Below are 20,976 nucleotides of genomic sequence, written 5' to 3'. Positions count from 1 at the left end.
ACTTGTCTACTCCAATGCACTATTGGCCAATCTCCCAAATGCTACCCAACAAAACCTTGAGGTAATCCAAACTCTGCTGCCTATGTCCTTACTTGCATCTAGTCCCCTTCAGGCATCACCCACTGTGCTTGCTATCCTACATTTGCTCCGATCAAACAATATCTTGAGCTTAAGATTCTCAGACTTGTTTTCAAGTCCTTCTTTGACCTGAAGCTTCCCTATTTCTGTAATCTCCTCCAGCCCCACAACCCCCAATATACTTACCCTCATCTAATTCTGGCCTCTTAAGCGGACCCGATTTTAATTGCTGCACCATTTGTGACCGTGCCTTCAGCTGCCAGTGTCCTAACTCCTGGAATTTCTCCTCTAAACCTCTTGGTGTCTCTATCTCTCTTTTCTCTTTTCAGGCATTCCTTTAAAACCACCTCTTTGACCAAGCTTTTGGCCATTTGCCCTAATATCGTTTTGTGTGACTCTGTGTCCAATTTTGCTTGGTGACACCCCTGTAGAGTGCCCTGGGACATTTATTTCATTAAAGGTGCTAGATAAATTTAAGTTGTCCTTAATATTTTTGTGCTTTCCCCTGATGCCATCTTAGTCCCTAATGTCATACTATCTTTGTTAAGCGTTCTGTCTTTTCCTGACCCATTCTGCTTATTTTCAGACAAATTGCTATTCTGCTCTACAACCTTGAAATTTCTCTTACTGCTTTTGAACTTACCCTTTCCTGAGTTCTCCTGGCCTAAGAGCCAATCCCCTAATTCTGCACGATGGAATGTTTAGTACCACCCTACCAACAAAGGGTAGTAGAGGCAGAAACCCTCAACTCATTTAAAATATGCCTGGATGTGCATCTCAAGTGCTGTAACCTGCAGGGCTACAGACCAAATGCTGGAAATTAGGCTGCTTGGCTTGTTTTTTGGCTGGCACAGACACGATGGGCCAAGTGGCCTCTTTCTGTGTTGTAAACTTTCTATGATCCAATATCCTTTCCTGACAGCATGTAATATCTAAGAGAACAACTTAGAAATTCTAATTTCAAGGCTTGAGAATCTGAATTTGACTCATTTTTCCCATTCATTATGCAATATGTGGTTTGAGTCTCACCCTAATCAATATGCTGGGGCCTGTGGGTTAGTGGCAGCCCGTCTTTTGCCAGGTTTATATAGATGGGCGCAAGTGGACCACCCATGTGCTCCAGTCCAATGGAGAAAGCACAGGGCTACGGGACAGGTAAAAGGAAGGGCGTGAACTCTTCTTGCTTCAAATTTCTCTCTTGATTGAATTCTATGATTTCTGACAGCATTGAGCATGTTCTGGTTACACACTGGAGAGATTTGAGTGCGACAGGATTGCACTGAAGGATGTCATTAAGATTCCGAAGGTTATTGTCATTATTGATCTGTGATCAGCCTTCAGAAATAGAGTCTATTGTACTTATGACCAACAGTCAGGAGCTTAACCTCATCAGATATCTCCTTTAAGTCTTTCAGCTGTTCAGATGATTTTCACTATCTGTCGGATAGTGAAGGTAAATAAATCGATGTGAAAGTCTTTTACTGGAGACTGGGCAACATGATATATTCTGTCATTGATCCGTTTCCCCGAATGGGCAAGAGAGAGGACAAATTGAGTTTAAATCCTTGCCTTACCTTTCCCTAGGTCCTGTACTTCCTCCATCAGACTGGAGTACAATCATGGTCTACTTGTGCCAATCTGTATGAACCTGGCAAACAGCATGCTGTCAGTAGACAACATGCTGCACCTGCTAGGGTGAGAACTGGCCCACAAGTTGAGTCCCGAAGAAGTAAGAGTCTGTTCAGATACTCAATCCTTGAAATTAGTAGTTTCAAGCTGTTTCCTTAGATATTTCAGGTTGCCATGAAAGGATATGATAGGAGGGTGGTATTGAATATTCAATAGTTCAGGATTAGCTAAATGGCCGTTAGGTTTTTTTTATTCTTTCACGGGATGTGGGTGTCGCTAGCAATACCAGCATTTGTTGCCTTCCATAACTGCCCTCAAAAAGGTGGTGGTGAGTCTGCATGCTGCGGTCATCTGGTAACAGTGCTGTTAGAAAGAAAGTTCCAGGAATTTGACCCAACAACAGTGAAGGAACAGCGATATTGTTCCAAGTTAGGATGGCTGTGTAGTTTGGAGTGGAACCTGCAGGTGGTGGTGTTCCCATGCATCTGCTGCCCGTGTCCTTCCAGGTGTAGTGGTCGACAGGTTTGGAAGGGACTGTCAAAGGAGCCTTGGTGAGTCGCTACAGTGCATCTTGTAGATGGTACACACTGCTGCCACTGTGTTTCGGTGGTGGAAAGAGTTAATGTTTGTGGATGGGGTGCTGATCAAGCAGACTGCTTTGTCCTGGATGGTATTGAGCTTCTTGAGTGTTATGGGAGCTCCACACATCCAGGGAAGTGGGGAGTATTCCAGCACACCCCTGACTTGTGCCTTGTAGATGGTGGACAGGCTTTGGGGAGTCAGGAAGTCAGTGCTGATTCTCCTGCAATGAATGGGGAAATAAAACTGCAAGCAGCTGTGGTGAAAGCTGCATGTCTTCATTGTATAATTATTTGGGATCCTGCCTAATCAATACTCATTTGCTTTTCCATAGCTGATAAACCAAGTGTTGAACCGAGTGACGGCTGAAAAGAATCTTTTTGACCGTGTTGTCAATCTACGCTTACCTGGTGAGTAGTATCATCTTTCATACTTTTTCAAAAAGCCTATTTGTGTTATTCAGGGTATGTACTCTTGGTTTGGCTGGTGAACTATTATCAAAGCCATTAGACGCACATCCATCGAACATTAACCACAGTAGAGCACTTAGCTGCTTGAAGCACATTGTCATTCTGGTTATAGGATACTACTTGAGGATTGTGTGTAGGATTTTAGGGTGCTAATGCCCCTGCCTCAGTTAGGACTGTGTGTGTGCATAGCTTCCCCTACACCCCCAAAACGTTATTTTTGAGGGAGTTGGCTCTGGGGAAAGAGGAGAAGGGGATCAGCAAGAGGTTAGGAGACACTGGGGTTACAGGAGGAGTGGCTCTGGGAGGAGGGACAACTGGGTTTGGGTGGGGGGAGGCAGGAGGTTTGGGGGTTGCTGGGGAGGTGTGGAGGATAAGAAGGCACATTGGTGGGAGCTTCAGGAGAAGGTGGCTCAGGATGGAAACAGAATGGGAGTCGGAGAAAAAGCAGAAGGGGACTCGGGAAGGAGAGGGGCACAGGGAGGCGGGAAATTGGGCCACGGAGGAGGAAGCAAGAGCTCTGCCACAAACAATGAATGAACTTGGTCAGAATAAGACAGACACTCAAGGAGATGGTAGTAGTAATGGTTTTTAATGTTAAAATTAATTTATTGCTATTTTTTGTTCAGGTTTGCATGCAATGTGTGGTATTCCAGGTGAAACAATATGCATTGATCAATTGATTGCTGTGTAAATTACTCTGATAAGGGAATGACGAATAATGTGAAGATATATCATTTGGATGTAGTCTGTTGAATAGATTTGGATTGGAATATGGAGTTCCCTTTAAACTGTTCTAGTTTGACCAGATCTCTGGATAATTGGATTGTCTGCTAAAGGTCAAATCATTATGCAAGTTGTTGCTGGCTCTCACCATTAAAATACCTCCTTGGCCTTTAGCCCGAATCCTACTATCCATGTGATCCTTTCCTTTTTATTCATTCATGTGACGTGGGTGTTGCTGAGTCGGTATTACCCAACCCTAAGTTGCCCTTAAAGGGGTGGTGAGGTGCCGTCTGTGTGCTAAAGATCGTAGCAATTTTGATACAACTTAGTGGCTTGCTAGGCTATTTCAGAGGCCAATTAAGAGTCCATGAAATTGCTTTTTCTCTAGAGTCACATAATAGGCCAGACTGGGCAAGAATGCCAGATTTCCTTACCTGAAGTACAGTAGTGAACCAGATGGATTTTTAACAACACCATTGCTGATACTAACCTTTATATTCACGATTAATTCAGTGAATCAAGGGGGAGGCAGTGGCATAGTGGTAATGTTCCCAGAATAGTAATTCATTGGCCGCGCCAAATGCTCTGGAGAGGCTGGTTTGAATCCCACAATGGCTGAGTTTTAAATTCAATTAATAAATCTGGAAATACAAGCTAGCCTTGGCAAAACCATTGTCAGTTGCCGTAAAGACTCATCTGGTTCACAGAAGTCCGTTAGGGAAGGAAATCTGACTTCCTTACCTGGTCTGGCCCACATGTGACTCCAGAAGCACAGCAATGTGGTTGATTCTGAAATGGCCCCTCAAACCACTCAGTTGTATTATACCGCTACAAAATCTACAAAAAGGAATAACCACATGGACTGCAACGGTTCAAGAAGCCAGCTCACCACCACCTCCTCAAGGGCAATTAACGATGGGCAATAAATGCCCACATCCCGTGAAAGAATAAAAAACAATTAACTGAATTTAAATTCCTGAGCTGCCATGGTGGGATTGAACTAGTGTCTCTGGATCATTAGGCCAGGCCTTTGGATTATTAATGTTGTAGCAGAGATTCTATGCTATATTCTCCTGTGTCTCTGTTGATGGGCATTAGCAATGTCTCACTCAGTATGCGTGCACTCCTGAGCTGATCAGTAAAGCCTCCAGTCTCTGCTGACTGAGTTGACCCTGTGCTGAAAAGGGAATATTGCACCTGAGTTTAATGCCTCTGATAACTTTCTCAGCTGATTAAATGTAAAGATTTGGGACAAATAACAGATTTAACACCGACTGTGATGTACTATTCAGTTGACAAGTTATTGCCTACTCCCTATTGCGAGTCTGTATCATGAAGATGACCATGAGGTTAGCGCCATACATTGCTGGGACAATTGGAGTTTTCGAAACTGAAATTGATAGACATGTTGGATAAGGGGGATCAAGGAATATCAGGTATGAATATCAGAAATGCAGGTAAATGAATTTGGGGTACAGATCAGCCATGATCTAATCAAATGGCAGAACAGGTTTGAGTGGCTGGATAGCTGACTCCTTTTTGTATGAGTCAGTGCTTTTTGGTGGGGGAAAAGGACAAGTGGTGCGAGTTTCTTATATTCTTTCATGGGATGTGGGCAGCACTGGCTAGGCCAGCATTTATTGTCCATCCCTAATTGCCCTTGAGAAGGTGTCAGTGAGCTGCGTTGGTACTGACATTGGATGTCAAAGGGAGATGGTTAGATCCTCTCTTCTTAGAGATGGTCATTTCTTGGCACTTGAGTGACGCAAATGTAATTTGACACTTATCAGTCCAAGCCTGAATGTTGTCCAGGTCTTGCTGCGTATGAACATGGACTGCTTTAGTATTTGAGGAGACACATATGGTATTGAGCATCGTGCGATCATCAGCGAACATCTCCACTTCTGACCTTATGATGGAAGGAAGGTCATTGATGAAGCAGCTGAAGATGGTTGCGCTGAGGGCACTACCCTGAGAATCTCCTGCAGTGATGTCCTGGAACTGAGATGATTGACCTCCAACAACCACAACCATCTTCCTTTGTGCTACGTATGACTCCAACCAGTGAAGAATCTTTCCCCAATTCCCATTGACTCCAGTTTTGCTACGGCTCCTTGATTCTGTATTCGGTCAAATTCTACCTTGAGGTCAAGGGCAGTCACTCTCACCTCATCGCTTGAGCTCAGCTGTTTTATACGAGTATACAAAAATGCGGAGCAGGAGTAGGTCACTTGGCTCCTCGAGCCTCCCCTGCTATTCAGTAAGATCATGGCTGATCTGATTGCAACCTCAACTCTACATTCCCACCTACCCTGATAACCTTTTATCCCCTTGCTTATCAAGACTCTATCTAGCTCAGCCTTAAAAATATTCAAAGACTCTGCTTCCACTGCACTTTGTGGAAGAGTGTTCCAAAAACTCATGACCCTCAGAGAAAAAATTTCTCCTCACCTCTGTGTTAAATGGGTGACCCCTTATTTTTAAACAGTGTGCACTAGTTCTAGATTCTCCCACAAAAGAAAACATCCTTTCCACATCCACCCTGTCAAAACCCTTCAGGACCTTATATGTTTCAATCAAATCAGCTCTTACCCTTGTAAACTCCAACGGATACAAGCCTAGCCTGTCCAGCCTTTCCTCATAAGACAACCCTCCCATTCCAGGTGCAAACCTTCTCTGAACTGCTTCCAACGCATCTACATCCATCCTTAAATAAGGAGATCAATACTGCACATGGTACTCCAGATGTGGCCTCACCAATGCCCTGTATAACTGAAACATAACCTCTCTACTTCTGCATTTAATTCCCCTCATAATAAATAATAACATTCTATTAGTTTTCCTAATTACTTACTGTACCTGCATACTAACCTTTTGCAATTCATGCACGAGGACACCCAGATCCCTCAGCATCTCAGAGCTCTGCAATCTCTCACCTTTAGATAATAAGCTTCATTTTTCTTGCCAAAATGGGCAACTTCACATTCTCTCACATTATACTCCATTTGCCAGATCTTTGCCCACTCACTTAACCTATTTATATCCCTTTGCAGCCTCCTTATGTCCTCTTCACAACTTACTTTCCTACTTATCTTTGTGTCATCAGCAAATTTAGCAACCATGCCTTCATCCAAGTCACTTATATAAATCAATGAAGAGTGCAGGAAGACATGCCAGGAGCAGCACCAGGCATACCTAAAAATGAGGTGTCAACCTGGTGAAGCTACAACACAGGATTACTTGCATGCCAAACAGCATAAGCAGCAAGTGATAAACCGAGCCAAGTGATTCCACAGCCAACGGGTTAGACCCAAACTCTGCAGTCCTGCCACATCCAGTCATGAATGGTGGTAGTCAATTAAACAAATCACTGCAGGAGGAGGTTTCTACAAATATCCCCATCCTCAATGATGTGGGAGCCCAGCACATCAGTGCAAAAGATAAGGCTGAACCATTTGCAACAATCTTCAGCAAGAAGTGCTAGGTAGATGATCCATCTCTGCCTCCCCTGGAGGTTCCCAGCATCACAGATGCCAATCTTCAACCAATTCAATTCACTTCACGTGATATCAAGAAATGGGTGAAGGCACTGGATACTGCAAAGGTTATTGGCACTGACAACATTCAGGCAATAGTACAGAAGACTCGTGCTCTAGAACTTGCCACGCCCCTAGCCAAGCCATTCCAGTACAGTTACAACACTGGCATCTACCTGGCAATGTGGAAAATTGCCCAAGCAGGACAAATCCAACCCTGGCAATTATCGTCCCATTAGTCTACTCTCTATCATCAGTAAAGTGATGTAAGGGGCCATGAATAGTGCTATCAAGCGGCACTTGCTTAGCAATAACCTGCTCACTGACGCTCAGTTTGACCTCATTATAGCTTTGGTTCAAACATGGATAAAAGAGTTGAACTTCAGAGGTGAGGTGAGAGTGACTGCCCTTGACATAAAGGCAGCATTTGACCGAGTGTGGCATCAAAGAGCCCTAGCAAAACTAGAGTCAATGGGAACTGGGAGAAAACCCACTGCTGGTTGAAGTAATACCGAACAAAAAGGAAGACGGTTGTGGTTTGTTACCAAGCGAGGTCCCCCGATTTGTTAACTTCCTGAACAGGGCCCCAATTTTGCTATGCCCCTGGGTGAGGAAGAATGAGCTGACTCCTATTCTTTATTTAACCCCTGGGGTTGGCCACAACGAGGTTAATCTAAAAGTGATTCCTTCCCTCATGGATACCTTTTCCAAGTCCAAATGTATTTATGTTTTAGAAGGATCCAATTTAACCAGGCCTTCTTGAGTCAAAGAAAGAGTAAGTTCATTAGTTACTAAAAACCCTAGAAAACTAATAAAAACGCAACACACATACACATATGAGAAGCTAAGAGTCCAAAAATAAAAGTTAAAAATGATATATGAACCAGTCTTTGGCCTGTCCGTGGGGCACGGATGGCAATAGTTAAGTTGGGTGATTCCGGTAGAGCTAACTTTGGCAGTTTAGCAGTTGGTTTGGAGACACTTGGTTCTGCAGGTTGGCTGAAGAAGCTGTGCTATTTCCTTTTTGATTTGCTGAAGGCTTTGCTGAGCCTTTCCTCCTGCAACAAAGAGAGGGGGAGAAACTTTGCCTGCAACTGCAGGGGTGACTAGTTGATCATCATCTTGCTGTCTCACACAAGCACAGCTCTGCAGCTAGCTTTTTAACTCATTTTTCTCTGTTTATTCTTATAAGGGAAAAAAACCATGCCTTGCCCCCAGAGTCTGCTTTCTTTGATCTCCGACCATTTTGCACATTGCGATGTGACTCAACAGGAGATGGATTTTAGATACATGCTGAGACTTGCTAATCAGTTTTTTTGTCTCTGCAACCACAGAAGATTAAAATTCAGTCTTTTGCACCTTTCCTATCTCCCTTTTACGTGTCCCTGCTTGAAGAAGGCCATGACACCTTTTCAGGTGTGACATTACATGTTCTCTCAGGACAGGCTGGTCAGTTAATCCACATAGGAAGTTTCCAGAAAGTGGTCACTTTATATTATCAGCCACCTTTTGCTCAGTGTCCTTGCTTGTATTTCTTTATAAATACACAAGTCTTCCTTAAAAAGTTCAACATGCCCACAAGTAATTTGTGGCTGTAATCAGCTTTTATGACAGGTTGTTAGAGGTCAATCATCTCAGTCCCAGGACATCACTGCAGGAGTTCCTCAGAATAGTGTCCTAGGTCCAATCGTCTTCAGTTGCTTCATCAATGACCTTCCTTCCATCATAAGGTCAGAAGCGGGGATGTTTGCTGATGATTGCACAATGTTCACCATTCGTCACTCCTCAGATACTGAAGCAGTCTTTGTCCAAATGCAGCAATACCTGGACAATTTTCAGGCTTCGGCTGACATGTGGCAAGTAACATTCAAGCCACGCAAGTACCAGTCAATGACCATTTCCAACAAAAGAGAATCTAACCATCGCCCCTTGACATTCAATGAAATCACCATCATTGAATTCTCCACTATCAACAACCTGGGGGTTACCATTGACCAGAACCTGAACTGGACTAGCCATATAAATGTTGTGGCTACAAGAGCAGGTCAGAGGCTAGGGATCCTGCAGTGCATAAGTCACCTCCTGACTCCCCAAAGCCTGTCCACCATCTACAAGGCACAAGTCAGGAGTGTGATGAAATACTTTCCACTTGCCTGGATGAGTGCAGCTTCAACAACATCATAAAGCTTGACACCATTCAGGGCAAAGCAACCACTTGATTGGCACTCCATCCACAAACATTCCCTCCCTCCAGCACTGATGCACAGTAGCAGCAGCCTGTACCATCCACAAGATGCACTGCAGGAACTCACGAAGGCTCCTTAGACAGCACCTTCCAAACCCACGACTGCTGCTATCTAGAAGGACAAGGGTAGCAGACACATGGGAACACCACCAACTGGAAGTTCTCCAAGCCACTCAGCATCCTGATTTGGAAATATATCGCCATTCCTTCACTGTTGCTGGGTCAAAATCCTGGAACTCCCTCCCTAACAGCACTGTGGATGTACCTACACCACAGGGACTGCAACGGTTCAAGAAGGCAGCTCACCACCACGTTCTCAAGGGCAACTAGGAATGGCCAATAAATACTGGCCTAGCCAGCAAGACCACATCCCATAAATGAATATTTTTAAAAATCGTACAATGTTGAGGCCCCAGCACCGATCCCTGTGGCACACCACTCGTTACATCTTGTCAACCAGAAAATGAACCATTTATGCGAACTCTGTTTCCTGTTAGCTAGCAAATCTTCTATCCATGCCAATATGTTACCCACTACACCATGAGCTTTTATTTTCCACAATAACCTTTGATGTAGCACCTTATCAAATGCCTTCTGGAAATCTGAGTACACTGGTTCTCCTTTATCCACAGCACATGTTACTTCTTCAAAGTACTCCAATAAATTGGTTAAGCATGATTTCCACCTCTCAAAACCATGTTGACTCTGCCAGATTACCTTGAATTTATCTAAGTACCCTGCTCTAACATCTTTAATAATGGCTTCTAATATTTTCCATTTGACAAATGTTAAAGTAACTGGCCAGTAGTTCCCCGCTATCTGTCTCCCTCCCTTTATGAATAAAGGACGTATGTTTGCTATTTTCCAATCGAATGGAACTTTCCCCAAATCTAGGCAATTTTGGAAAATTAAAATCAGTGCATCAACTATCTCACTAGCCACTTCTTTAAGACCCTAGGATGATGTCCATCAGGACTCGGGGACTTGTCAGCTCACAGCTCCAGCAATTTGCTCAGTACCACTTCCCTGGTGATTGTAATTTTCGAGTCCCTCCCTTCTTTCCAATTCCTGATTTACAGCTATTTCTGGGATGTTACTCAGAAATGTATTGTATCCTCTATAGTGAAGACCGATGCAAAATACCTGTTCAGTTCACCTGCCAACTCCTTATTTTCCATTATTAATTCCCCAGACTCACTTTCTATAGGACCAATGCTCACTTTGTTCACACTTTTAAAAAATATCTATAGAAACTCTTACTACCTGTTTTTATATTTCTAGCTAGCCTTCTCTTGAATTATAATTTTTCCCCACATATTAATCTTATCATTCTTTGCTGTTTTTTACATTCTGTTCAATTTACTGACCTGCCACCCATCTTTGTGCAATTAATTATATGCTTTTTCTTTATAAGCTTGATACTGTCTTTAACTTTTTAGTTAACCATGGATGGTGGGACCTCCCCTTGAAATTTTTCTTTCTCGCTGCAATGTATCTATCCTGTGTATTCCAAAATATCCCTTTAAATGTCTGCCACTGCATCTCTACTGACCTATCCCTTAACCTAACTTTGACCATGTAAACAAGACCAAGGCTGTAGCGAGGTCAAGAGCTGAATGGCCCTGGCAGAACCCAAACTGACTGTCAGTGAGTTGGTTATTTCTGAGTAAACACTACTTGATAGCACTGTCAACCACTTGTTCCATCACTTTGCTGATGGTCGAGAGTAGACTGATGGAGTGTTAATTGACCGGGTTGGATTTGTCCTGCTTTTTGTGTACAGGACATATTTGGGCAATTTTCCACATTGTGGGGTAGATGCCAATGTTGTAGCTGTACTGGAACAGCTTGGCTAGGTGCCCGGCTAGTTCTGGAGCACAAGTCTTCAGTACTATTGCTGAAATGTTGTCAGGGCCTGTAGTCTTTGCAGTATCCAGTGCGTTCAGATGTTTCTATGTATCATGTGGAGTGAATCAAATTGGCTGAAGACTGGCATCTGTGATGCTGGGGACCTTTGGAGGAGGCCAAGATGGATCATTCACTTGGCGTTTCTGGCTAAAAATGGTTACAAATGCTTCAGCTTTGTCTTTTGCACAGTGGTAAAAAGAGACTTTTCTCATCCACTTATTATCCTTTCTAGAGCAAGAATTTGGTAAATGGTCTCTCATTTGTTACCTCAATAACAATAAAAAGCCTTTCCCCTTCTGATTAAGGATTATATTTTTGTCTCGTGGACAGATCAAGTAATCTCACATCTTTTCTAACCGGAGTGATATTTAGTGTCCAACTTCGCTCCTGCCAGGTAGCAGAGCACTCTTGCTGAACCAAGATTGACTGACTACCCCTCTTCCCTATTCCATTCCACTGTAACACTCTACCAATTGGTATCACTTACAATCTCCTGGTGACTTTTGTTGAACTTCTGCCCAGTTGCCCCTCAGCCAGCTTACCCCTCATCTTTGTTGCCTACCCCTATCCATGCTTTTGCTGGCTCCAGATTTGACTATTCCAGTACTTGCCTGGCCTGCCTCTTGCCTTCCATCAGCTGTAAACTTGAGCTCATCCAAATGTCTGCTGCCTATATCCTAACTCTCACCAAGTCTTGTTCATCCATCAACCCTGTGCTCAGTGACCTACACTGACTTCCAGTTTACCAAAGCTTCAAATTTAAAACTTACCAACTCCTCCAATTCTTCCATTTAAATCTTCCAATCCTTATGAAAAAGACTTGCATATATATAGCACCATTTGTAACCTCAGGATGTTCCACCACTGAGAGGCGTGCCTTCAGCTGCTTAAGCTCTAAGCTCTGGAATTCTTCCCCCTCTTCACCTCTCTGTCCTCTTTTAAGATGCTTCTCGAAACCTGTCTCTTTGAATAAGCATTTGGTCACCTGCCCTAATATCTCCTGAACAAAATAAAAACAGAATTACCTGGAAAAACTCAGCAAGTCTGGCAGCATCGGCGGAGAAGAAATCAGTCAACATTTCGAGCCCTCATGGCTCTTCGGCAGAACTGAAGCATAGTTTCAACAAGGGAGAAATATAAATTGGTTTAAGGTGGGTGGGGGGGAAGAGACACATTGAGGGTGTGGTGTGAGCAGATAATCAAAAGATGTCAGAGACAAAAGGGTCAAAGAGGTGTTGAAGGTGGTGGTCTTTGTCTGAGAAAAGTGCTAATTAAGAATGGAAAACAGGATATTCAAAGTACAGCTCTAGTGGGGGTGGGGTGGAAAGACTAAAGGTTTTAGTTTTAGATTTAAAAATAATGGAAATAGATGGGGAAAGAAGAATCTATATAAATTATTTTTTAAAAAAAAGGCGGGTGGGGGGGGGAAAAGAAACGGGGTGGGGATGGGGGGAGGGGGAGTTTAAGATCTAAAGTTGTTGAATTCAATATTCAGCCCAGAAGGCTGTAAAGTGCCTAGTCGGAAGATGAGGTGCTATTCCTCCAGTTTGCGTTGGGCTTCACTGGAACAATGCAGCAAGCCAAGGACAGACATGTGGGCAAGAGAACAGGGTGGAGTGTTAAAATGGCAAGCGACAGGGAGGTTTGGGTCTTTCTTGCGGACAGACCGCAGGTGTTCCGCAAAACGGTCGCCCAGTTTGCGTTTGGTCTCTCCAATGTAGAGTAGACCGCATTGGGAGCAACGAATGCAGTAGACTAAGTTAGGGGAAATGCAAGTGAAATGCTGCTTCACTTGAAAGGAGTGTTTGGGCCCTTGGACGGTGAGGAGAGAGGAAGTGAAGGGGCAGGTGTTGCATCTTCTGCGTGGGCATGGGGAAGTGCCATAAGTGGGGGTTGAGGAGTAGGGGGTGATGGAGGAGTGGACCAGGGTCCCGGTCCACTCCTCCATCACCCCCTACTCCTCAACCCCCACTTATGGCACCTCCCCTGCCCACGCAGAAGATGCAACACCTGCCCCTTCACTTCCTCTCTCCTCACCGTCCAAGGGCCCAAACACTCCTTTCAAGTGAAGCAGCATTTCACTTGCATTTCCCCTAACTTAGTCTACTGCATTCGTTGCTCCCAATGCGGTCTACTCTACATTGGAGAGACCAAACGCAAACTGGGCGACCGTTTTGCGGAACACCTGCGGTCTGTCCGCAAGAAAGACCCAAACCTCCCTGTCGCTTGCCATTTTAACACTCCACCCTGTTCTCTTGCCCACATGTCTGTCCTTGGCTTGCTGCATTGTTCCAGTGAAGCCCAACGCAAACTGGAGGAACAGCACCTCATCTTCCGACTAGGCACTTTACAGCCTTCTGGGCTGAATATTGAATTCAACAACTTTAGATCTTAAACTCCCCCTCCCCCCATCCCCACCCCGTTTCTTTTCCCCCCCACCCACCTTTTTTTTAAAATAATTTATATAGATTCTTCTTTCCCCACCTATTTCCATTATTTTTAAATCTAAAACTAAAACCTTTAGTCTTTCCACCCCACCCCCACTAGAGCTGTACTTTGAATATCCTGTTTTCCATTCTTAATTAGCACTTTTCTCAGACAAAGACCACCACCTTCAACACCTCTTTGACCCTTTTGTCTCTGACATCTTTTGATTATCTGCTCACACCACACCCTCAATGTGTCTCTTCCCCCCCACCCACCTTAAACCAATTTATATTTCTCCCTTGTTGAAACTATGCTTCAGTTCTGCCGAAGAGCCATGAGGGCTGGAAACGTTGACTGATTTCTTCTCCGCCGATGCTGCCAGACTTGCTGAGTTTTTCCAGGTAATTCTGTTCTTATTTTGTTTTGGATTTCCAGCATCCGCAGTAGCTTTTAGCTTTTTGTTTTTATCCTAATATCTCCTGATGTTACTTGGTGTTTGACTTAATCTGATTATTCTTCTATGAAGCACCTTTGGATGTTTTACTACATTAAACGTGTTGTAACTAGCAGGACACTCCAATCCTGAAGTGTATAACACCAGTGCATGCTATATTAAAACTTTTCATCAGCCTACCATATTCGGGTATGTTCTTGAATAGCCTGTAGAAGCAATGATTAAACTGACATGAAACTTGGTGTAAAATTCTGCAAAAAGTGTTATGATCCCCATAGAGACTTATAACTTTAAACAAGAGGTTTGCATTCCCAGTGACTGACTAAAAGGATCGCATGTAATGATTTCAAGCTTTAAGACTTAACTCTAACAAACAAACTAAAAGCAAAATCAACTAAACACTATTTAGTAGCCATCTAATACTCTCAACTACAGAAAAGATATCCCCACCTTTAACTTTTTAACATGACCAAAAACCCCACGGCACAGTTATACTTAACTGCCTGCTAAACGCAGATTTGCAGTTTTCATCGGAACCATTCCAACGTCACTCCCAGCTTCCAACTGGTTTGCTTCACTCCGAGTCATAACATCAAGTGACCTTCAAAAGGTACTTCTCTCAGTTTTTGGAGAACTCCTAAACTGAACAGCAGCAGTAAGGCTCACTCCAGCAACAGGCCAGTTAGCTTGGTTACCATGGGAAGGCTCACTCCGGCAATTCTTTCCCCCTACCCCCACACCCTCTCCCTCTGTCACGACAGGATGAATCTTCCGGATTTCTTAGATTGCCCCAGGATGTATCTCTTTGACCAGAGACTGCCTTCTCTTCTGCATTCTGACCACACTAGCTGCAGTCCTTTTTTACTGTCTGTTAGATCTATCTCTCTCTCTCTCTGTCTCTCTCTCTCTCTCTCTCTCTCGCTATTTCTATCTCTCTCTCTCTCTCTCTCTCTATCTCTGACTCTTTCTGTCCTAAATCCCAGAGACAGAAAGTCTGCCTGCAGTCAGCTCCTGCCTTTCAGGTGTGGACGTTTTGCACCTTGCTTTTAGTAACTGTTGATTTTGAAGGTGTTGGACGTAGTTTGTTAGGTCTCGTTAAGGTACTCGTAGTCTTAGGTAGTTCAACAGTAAGTATTTATTAACTACTAGAAACTATATACATACGTACAGTAAAGGTCCAAGTCAGGAGCTGTCTCCATGCTTGACTCCACATACAGCTCTATCCAACAGTACACTGACTCCTAGGTGCAGATCAGGTGTTCTCTTACACCACTCTGTGGGCGGTGCTCTACTCAGCCCCACGTTAACCCTTTATGTATCAGATCCTTGTACTACACCTCCACCCAAGTTTTTATCCAATGTCTAAGGAGGCCTTATAACTCTTCCATATCTTGTTCTCACGACTGTTGGAGGAGTGGTAGGCTATATTGCTGCAGGTAAACTTTGTAAAGTTAGAGGTTGTTCTGGTATCTGGGTCTCTGTTCACCCTCTTTTTCTGTTCTTTGGCTTTGAATCGCTCTTTGTCGATTCCCCAATTGTAGTGATAGATGGCAGTTTGTTTATCCCGTTCTTTTATAGGGTGGAAGAACTTTAGGTTGTCTCTAGTGTTTTTTTTCTCCTCTTCCTTCGTGCAGCTCGCCATGACGCAAGCTGGGATGGAAGATGGCACTTCCTGTTGTGAGGATATGACTTGGTAATAAGCTCACCTTTGCGTTTGGCTGTGTGGTGTACTGTCATTAATAATTGCCTGCTACTTGATTCCAGCATTGCTTGAAGCACCGTCATGCTGGCTGGAGATTGCAGTGTCTACCCTGTGGTCTTGGGGTTTATTTCTCCAACTGAAGCTGAAAGTTAAGGCTCTTCTCATTGCTGGTTCCACTCTTGCTGTTATCTACTCGAGGTGTCATGGTAACCATCTGAGTGGTGGGCTGGCCTGACCAATGAGGAGCTAGTTATGGATGACATACATCAGCTGGAAGATTTGTTTGCCACCAAACCTTAATGGTTCCAGAATCATGCCTATGACTGGAAGCATGATTCCTCCTGAACCCTAAAGTGGTGTGTCTGTCCATAGCCAGAGGGGTCTCAGCCACAGTTCTTTGTCCATTAGGACCATAACACTGGCTTCCGTGTCTAATTTAAAGTTTGTGAGCTGGCCATTAACCGAGATGTCCGTGTTCCAGAACGAAAATCCAGATTCTTTGACTTCACCCAAGAAGCATGGTTTTGTGTCTTCTTGGTGTGCTGTCTTGACCTTGTGAATCCTCTTCTGACCTTTGGTGCGTTTTGATGTTTTGGCTTTGCACACCTTCCCGAAGTGTCCTATTTGGTTACATTGAATGCATTGGGCTGAAATTGCCTGAAATCGATCACCCCTTGGGGGGGGGAGGTTTCCCGCAGCGCTGGCATGGTCGCTCTACTGATCAGTTAGGGTATTGCTTCCCTTGGTCTGGAGTGTCCCTGTTTCTGTGCTATTTCACTAACTGGACAATGGGGTTTACTTTGTACCACGGTTTGTTTTCTCCACTTAATATGGATCTGTGCTACAAACGGATTTCAGATTGCCTGACAATCTGGATGGTTTTCTCAAGGGTTAGAGCCTCATTCACTTGAAGCCTGTCTGAGAGTGCGTCATCCACCACTCCTACAACTATTCTATCCCTGATTAGCTCAGATTTCAGGTTCCTGTAATCACAAAATTCAACCAATCTGTATAGCTCATTAATGAAGGAGTCAACATGTTCTTCTGGCTAATATAATATAAAAGCAAAATACTGCAGATCCTGGAAATCTGCAATAAAAACAGAAATGCTGGAAAAACTCAGCAGGTTTGACAGCATCTGTGGAGAGTTTGACAGCATCTGTGGAGATAGAAATAGAGTAATAGAGTTAACATTTCAATTTGACCCTTCTTCAGAGCCCCTGGCTGCTGGACACGTTTATTAAATTTAGCTCTTTCAAGGATCTTATTACTTCTGAGGTTAAAATAAGTGTCGAATGATTCTAAATCTTCATCAGATTTTGCAGATGATTTGTTGATTTCTTGCCTAGCTGTTGTAGTGTTGGTTATCGTCTTTTTATCCGGACCTGAAGCAATCATGCACCTAAGGAATCCCTTTCTCTGAAGTCCCCAATGTTGTGATTGAGCTGGGCCTTGGTCAAGACCAAATTGATCTGAGAGAGTGGATTTCTGATCCATGGTTAAAATTTTTAAATTGCAAATTCAACTTTAACATATTTCCATAAATCCAGGATGGCACTGCTGTACACTTCTGCACAAATGGTTTTCCCACACTTGCTGGTTTTGGCGTGCTCCTGCAGTAATGGCATTCACCATCTCAGTGTTTAAATCTTTTCAACAATAGCTGCCTGGATTGACTGGCTAGAGTCTAGCACAGTATTCTCAGGTCTTGGAAGCATCGAATCCCAGGTTTTGCTGGGTTTTTAAAGCTGCCTACTCAGTCATGATTAATTTTTAATTAATTATCTTTTTTTTGTTTAGACTGAGCTCGGCCAACACATGTTCAGGCACCGACACGGGAATTGAGTTTCTCGAACTGCAATTTATGTGGCAATTTCCAACCACTGCAGTATTTAACTTTTTTCAGGACTACTTCTTCTGTCTAGGAATTTTAAATTTTTAGTTCACCCCTGCTAGGCCTGTTGACTCTGCACATTTTTGGTATTGAAGCTGGGCCTCCACAGGATTCAATGGAGTCTTCTGCTGCCATGAGAATTTAATTTTTGTCTTCAGCTTCCAAACCTTTCTTTGGAGCTGTTCTCTGATGATTTCCTTCTGCGCATTCGCTTCTTGAGCTTTTTTTAAGGTCATATGCTTCTTTGATTTTTCTTCCAGTTTTCCAGGATTTTAATTTTCTTCTGCAGTCTCTGCAAGGTTTTGAGTTGTTCCATTCGCTGCCACCATGTTGTAAGATGTTGGGCTTGGTTCATTGGGTCTTAAGGCACTCGTAGTCTTAGGTAGTTCAACAGTAAGTATTTATTAACTACGAGAAACTATATACGTAGATACAGTAAAGGTCCAAGCTAGGAGCTGCCTCCATGCTTGCTTCTGCATACAGCTCTGTCCAACACATAACCCCTAGGTGCAGGTCATGTGTTCTCTTACATCACTGTGTGGGGATAAGGGGCTCCTTTTGGCCCTGCTTGTGCAGCATATATATCTGATAGTTCACTATCATATCCTCAATTGCCCTGGAAACACCTGGCCACCAGCAGTTGATTGGGTCAGTGCCCTGAACTTGTTGATGCCCAGATGGCCTGGTGTATTTTTTTGAAGGATCTCTGGCCGAAGGGAAACTGGGATGACCAGCCGCTCATTATAGATCAGGAGATCGTCAATGACAGTGAAGTGTTTTTGTTGTTTGAACCAAGTTTTCATTGTATCACCACTTTGTCTCTGTTGTGGCCACCCTTGTTGGCAGTAACAGCGGATGCGGGCACACTCCTCATCTCGCATTTATTCCTGGTGAATCTGTTGGAGTTTACTTGCAGTCACCAGCAGGTATCCCCTTGTCAATTGGAAGCATGTTTCAAGAGCCTCAATCAGATTGACCTCCTGTTTTGTCAAAAGGTCCACTAATGTTTCCTGCTCCATACAGGTACGTTGTGGGTGCTCCCAACTGTTGGGTCACCAATGATGTAGATATGTGTAGAATGCTGGAGACTGGGAGAAAATGGGGGAAATTAATATATTGTCTATGTTTCTTTCCACCTCTTTCTGCAGGATTGGAGAGCGTGGATCATTACCCAATCCTGGTAGCTGTGACTGGAATTCTTGTCCGAATCCTGGTTGACTCTGATGTTCAGGGGTAAGAAACAGTGGTAAAAGCAAAATACTGCGGATGCAAGTGGAAAGTGCAAGAAACAGTGAGACAAGGGTTGAACAATAGCAATGTTGAGCCTTGATGTGACACTTTAAATGGTCAAGTGTTGACCACTCTTGCTCATATTTTACTGCCCTATTTAAACAGGTTTACGCAAGTCATCCCAATAAAGCCAATTGCTCATTAAGTCCTGGTTAAAGAGCAAGCTGGACAAACCTGGTTTGGGATAAACCTGAGGTTTGGGTTCATTATTCATTGTGTATTCTGAAAATGAGTTTTATGAAGACCGGTCAAAATATCAGAGCTTTAACAGAGCCCTGATAGAAACAATGGCAGACTGGCAGGAGGTTCAACTCCATTTCTCTTATTAATTTGCTTTAAAGCTTCCTTAAAAATGATTGCGCTTTTTGGACTAAGATTTGCACACTTCATATCTACATCAGTGAATGCTCACTGTTTTATTGTCTGCATACTGCCAGTTACTGCACTTCAAAGTAATTCACTGGATCTGAAGTGCTGTGAGGTTGTGCCAACTATTTTGAATGATATTTGATAACTAGAAAGCAACATCCTGTCCAGCCAGCCATTGGAGAGATTACTCGACAGAATGGCATGAATGACTCTGTCCGTAGAATATATTCCCATGTTAAAACCCTCCCTTTTCTTCAGGCACAAAACACATACATTAGTCTGGTGTGGTAAAGGTATTAATATGTATGTTCGCATCAGCGTGAATGAAAAAGCTAGCAGGAACCAAGAAAGATTCAATAAGTACCCAATAAGTATTCTACCGCTGACTAAAGCCCTTCGTGGGTCAATGTTGTCTGGCTGCTGTGCACAATTCAATAATCACTGTTTTTAATTTTTTTAATTTATTCATTCATTCATGGGATGTGGACATCTCTAACAGTGTGTGACATGACTGCAGTATGTAGCATCTACAAGAAGGAGGGAGTGAGTCTTTAAAGTATTGGATGGGGTGCCGATCAAGAGGGTTGTTTTCTCCTGGAAAGGGTCGAACTTCTTGAGTGTTGTTGGAGCTCACTCATCCGGGCCAGTGGAGAGTATTCCATCACTCTCCTGACTTGTTCATAGTAGGTTGTGGAAAGACATTTGGGAGTCAGGAGGTGAATCACTCAGCATAAATTTCCAGCCTCTTACCTGCTCTTGTAGCCACAGCATTCATATGGCTAGTCCATTTAAGTTTCTGGTTGATATCTCACGATGTCGGTGGTTGGGATTTGACAATGGCAATCCCTTAAATGTCATGGGGAGATGGGTAGACTCTCTCTTGTAGGAGATAGTCATTTCCTGACAGTGTGCAGCACACATGTTACTTGCCACATATCAACCCAAACCAGAAGATTGTCCAGGTCTTGCTGCATGCGGTACAGATCTTTTTATTATCTGCAGAATTAGGAATGGAGCTGAACTCCAGAGGGAGGTAAGAGTGATTGACCTTGACATCAAGTTTTTGACTGAATGTGGCATTAAGGAGTTCTAGCAAAATTGAAGTCAATGGGAATCACCTCTCCTCAAAGGAAGTTGGTTGTGCAATCATCAGTGAACATCCCCACTTCTGACTTTAAGTTGGAGGGAAAGTCATCGATGGAGTGAGATGGCTAGGCCTAGGACACTACCCTGAGGAATTCTTGTAATGATGTCCTGGGGCTCAGATGATTTGCCTTCAACTATCACAACCATCTACCTTTGTGGAGAGTTGATTCCCATTGACTTCAATTTTGCTAGAGCTCCTTAATGCTGCATTCAGTCAAAACCTGCCTTGATATCAAGGGCAGTCACTTTTGCCTCCCCTGTGGAGTTCAGCTCTTTTGACCATAATTGGACCAAGGCTGTAATGTGACCTGGTGCCAAATGGAACCTAAACTGAACATCAGTGAACAATTTATTGATGAGTAAGTGCAGCTTTATAGCACTGTTGACAACACCTCGCATCACTTTGCTGATGATTAAGAGGCAGCTGATGATGCAGTAATTGGCTGGATTGGATTTGTCCTGCTTTTTGTGGGCAGGCCGTACTTGCAAAATTTTCCATTTTGTAAGGTAGCTGCCACTGTTCTAG

At 43.5% G+C, this 20,976-nt stretch overlaps 1 protein-coding gene across 1 annotated transcript in view; it reads left to right on the top strand.

Annotated features, from left to right (window-relative positions):
• The window catches only part of rnf123 (ring finger protein 123), a 440,342-nt gene that overhangs the window by 286,661 nt on the left and 132,705 nt on the right, over positions 1-20,976 (top strand). The window contains exons 34-35 of the mRNA XM_078543856.1: positions 2,621-2,696; positions 18,794-18,878. Of these exons, the coding sequence (XP_078399982.1) occupies positions 2,621-2,696; positions 18,794-18,878 (161 nt within the window). The remainder of the gene's footprint in view (positions 1-2,620; positions 2,697-18,793; positions 18,879-20,976) is intronic.

This window comes from Cetorhinus maximus, chromosome 6 (genome assembly GCF_964194155.1).
Source record: "Cetorhinus maximus chromosome 6, sCetMax3.hap1.1, whole genome shotgun sequence".
NCBI classification, from domain to species: Eukaryota; Metazoa; Chordata; class Chondrichthyes; order Lamniformes; family Cetorhinidae; genus Cetorhinus; species Cetorhinus maximus.
Note: the sequence above shows the minus strand (reverse complement) of the source record. Positions and strands in the feature narration are given on the sequence as shown.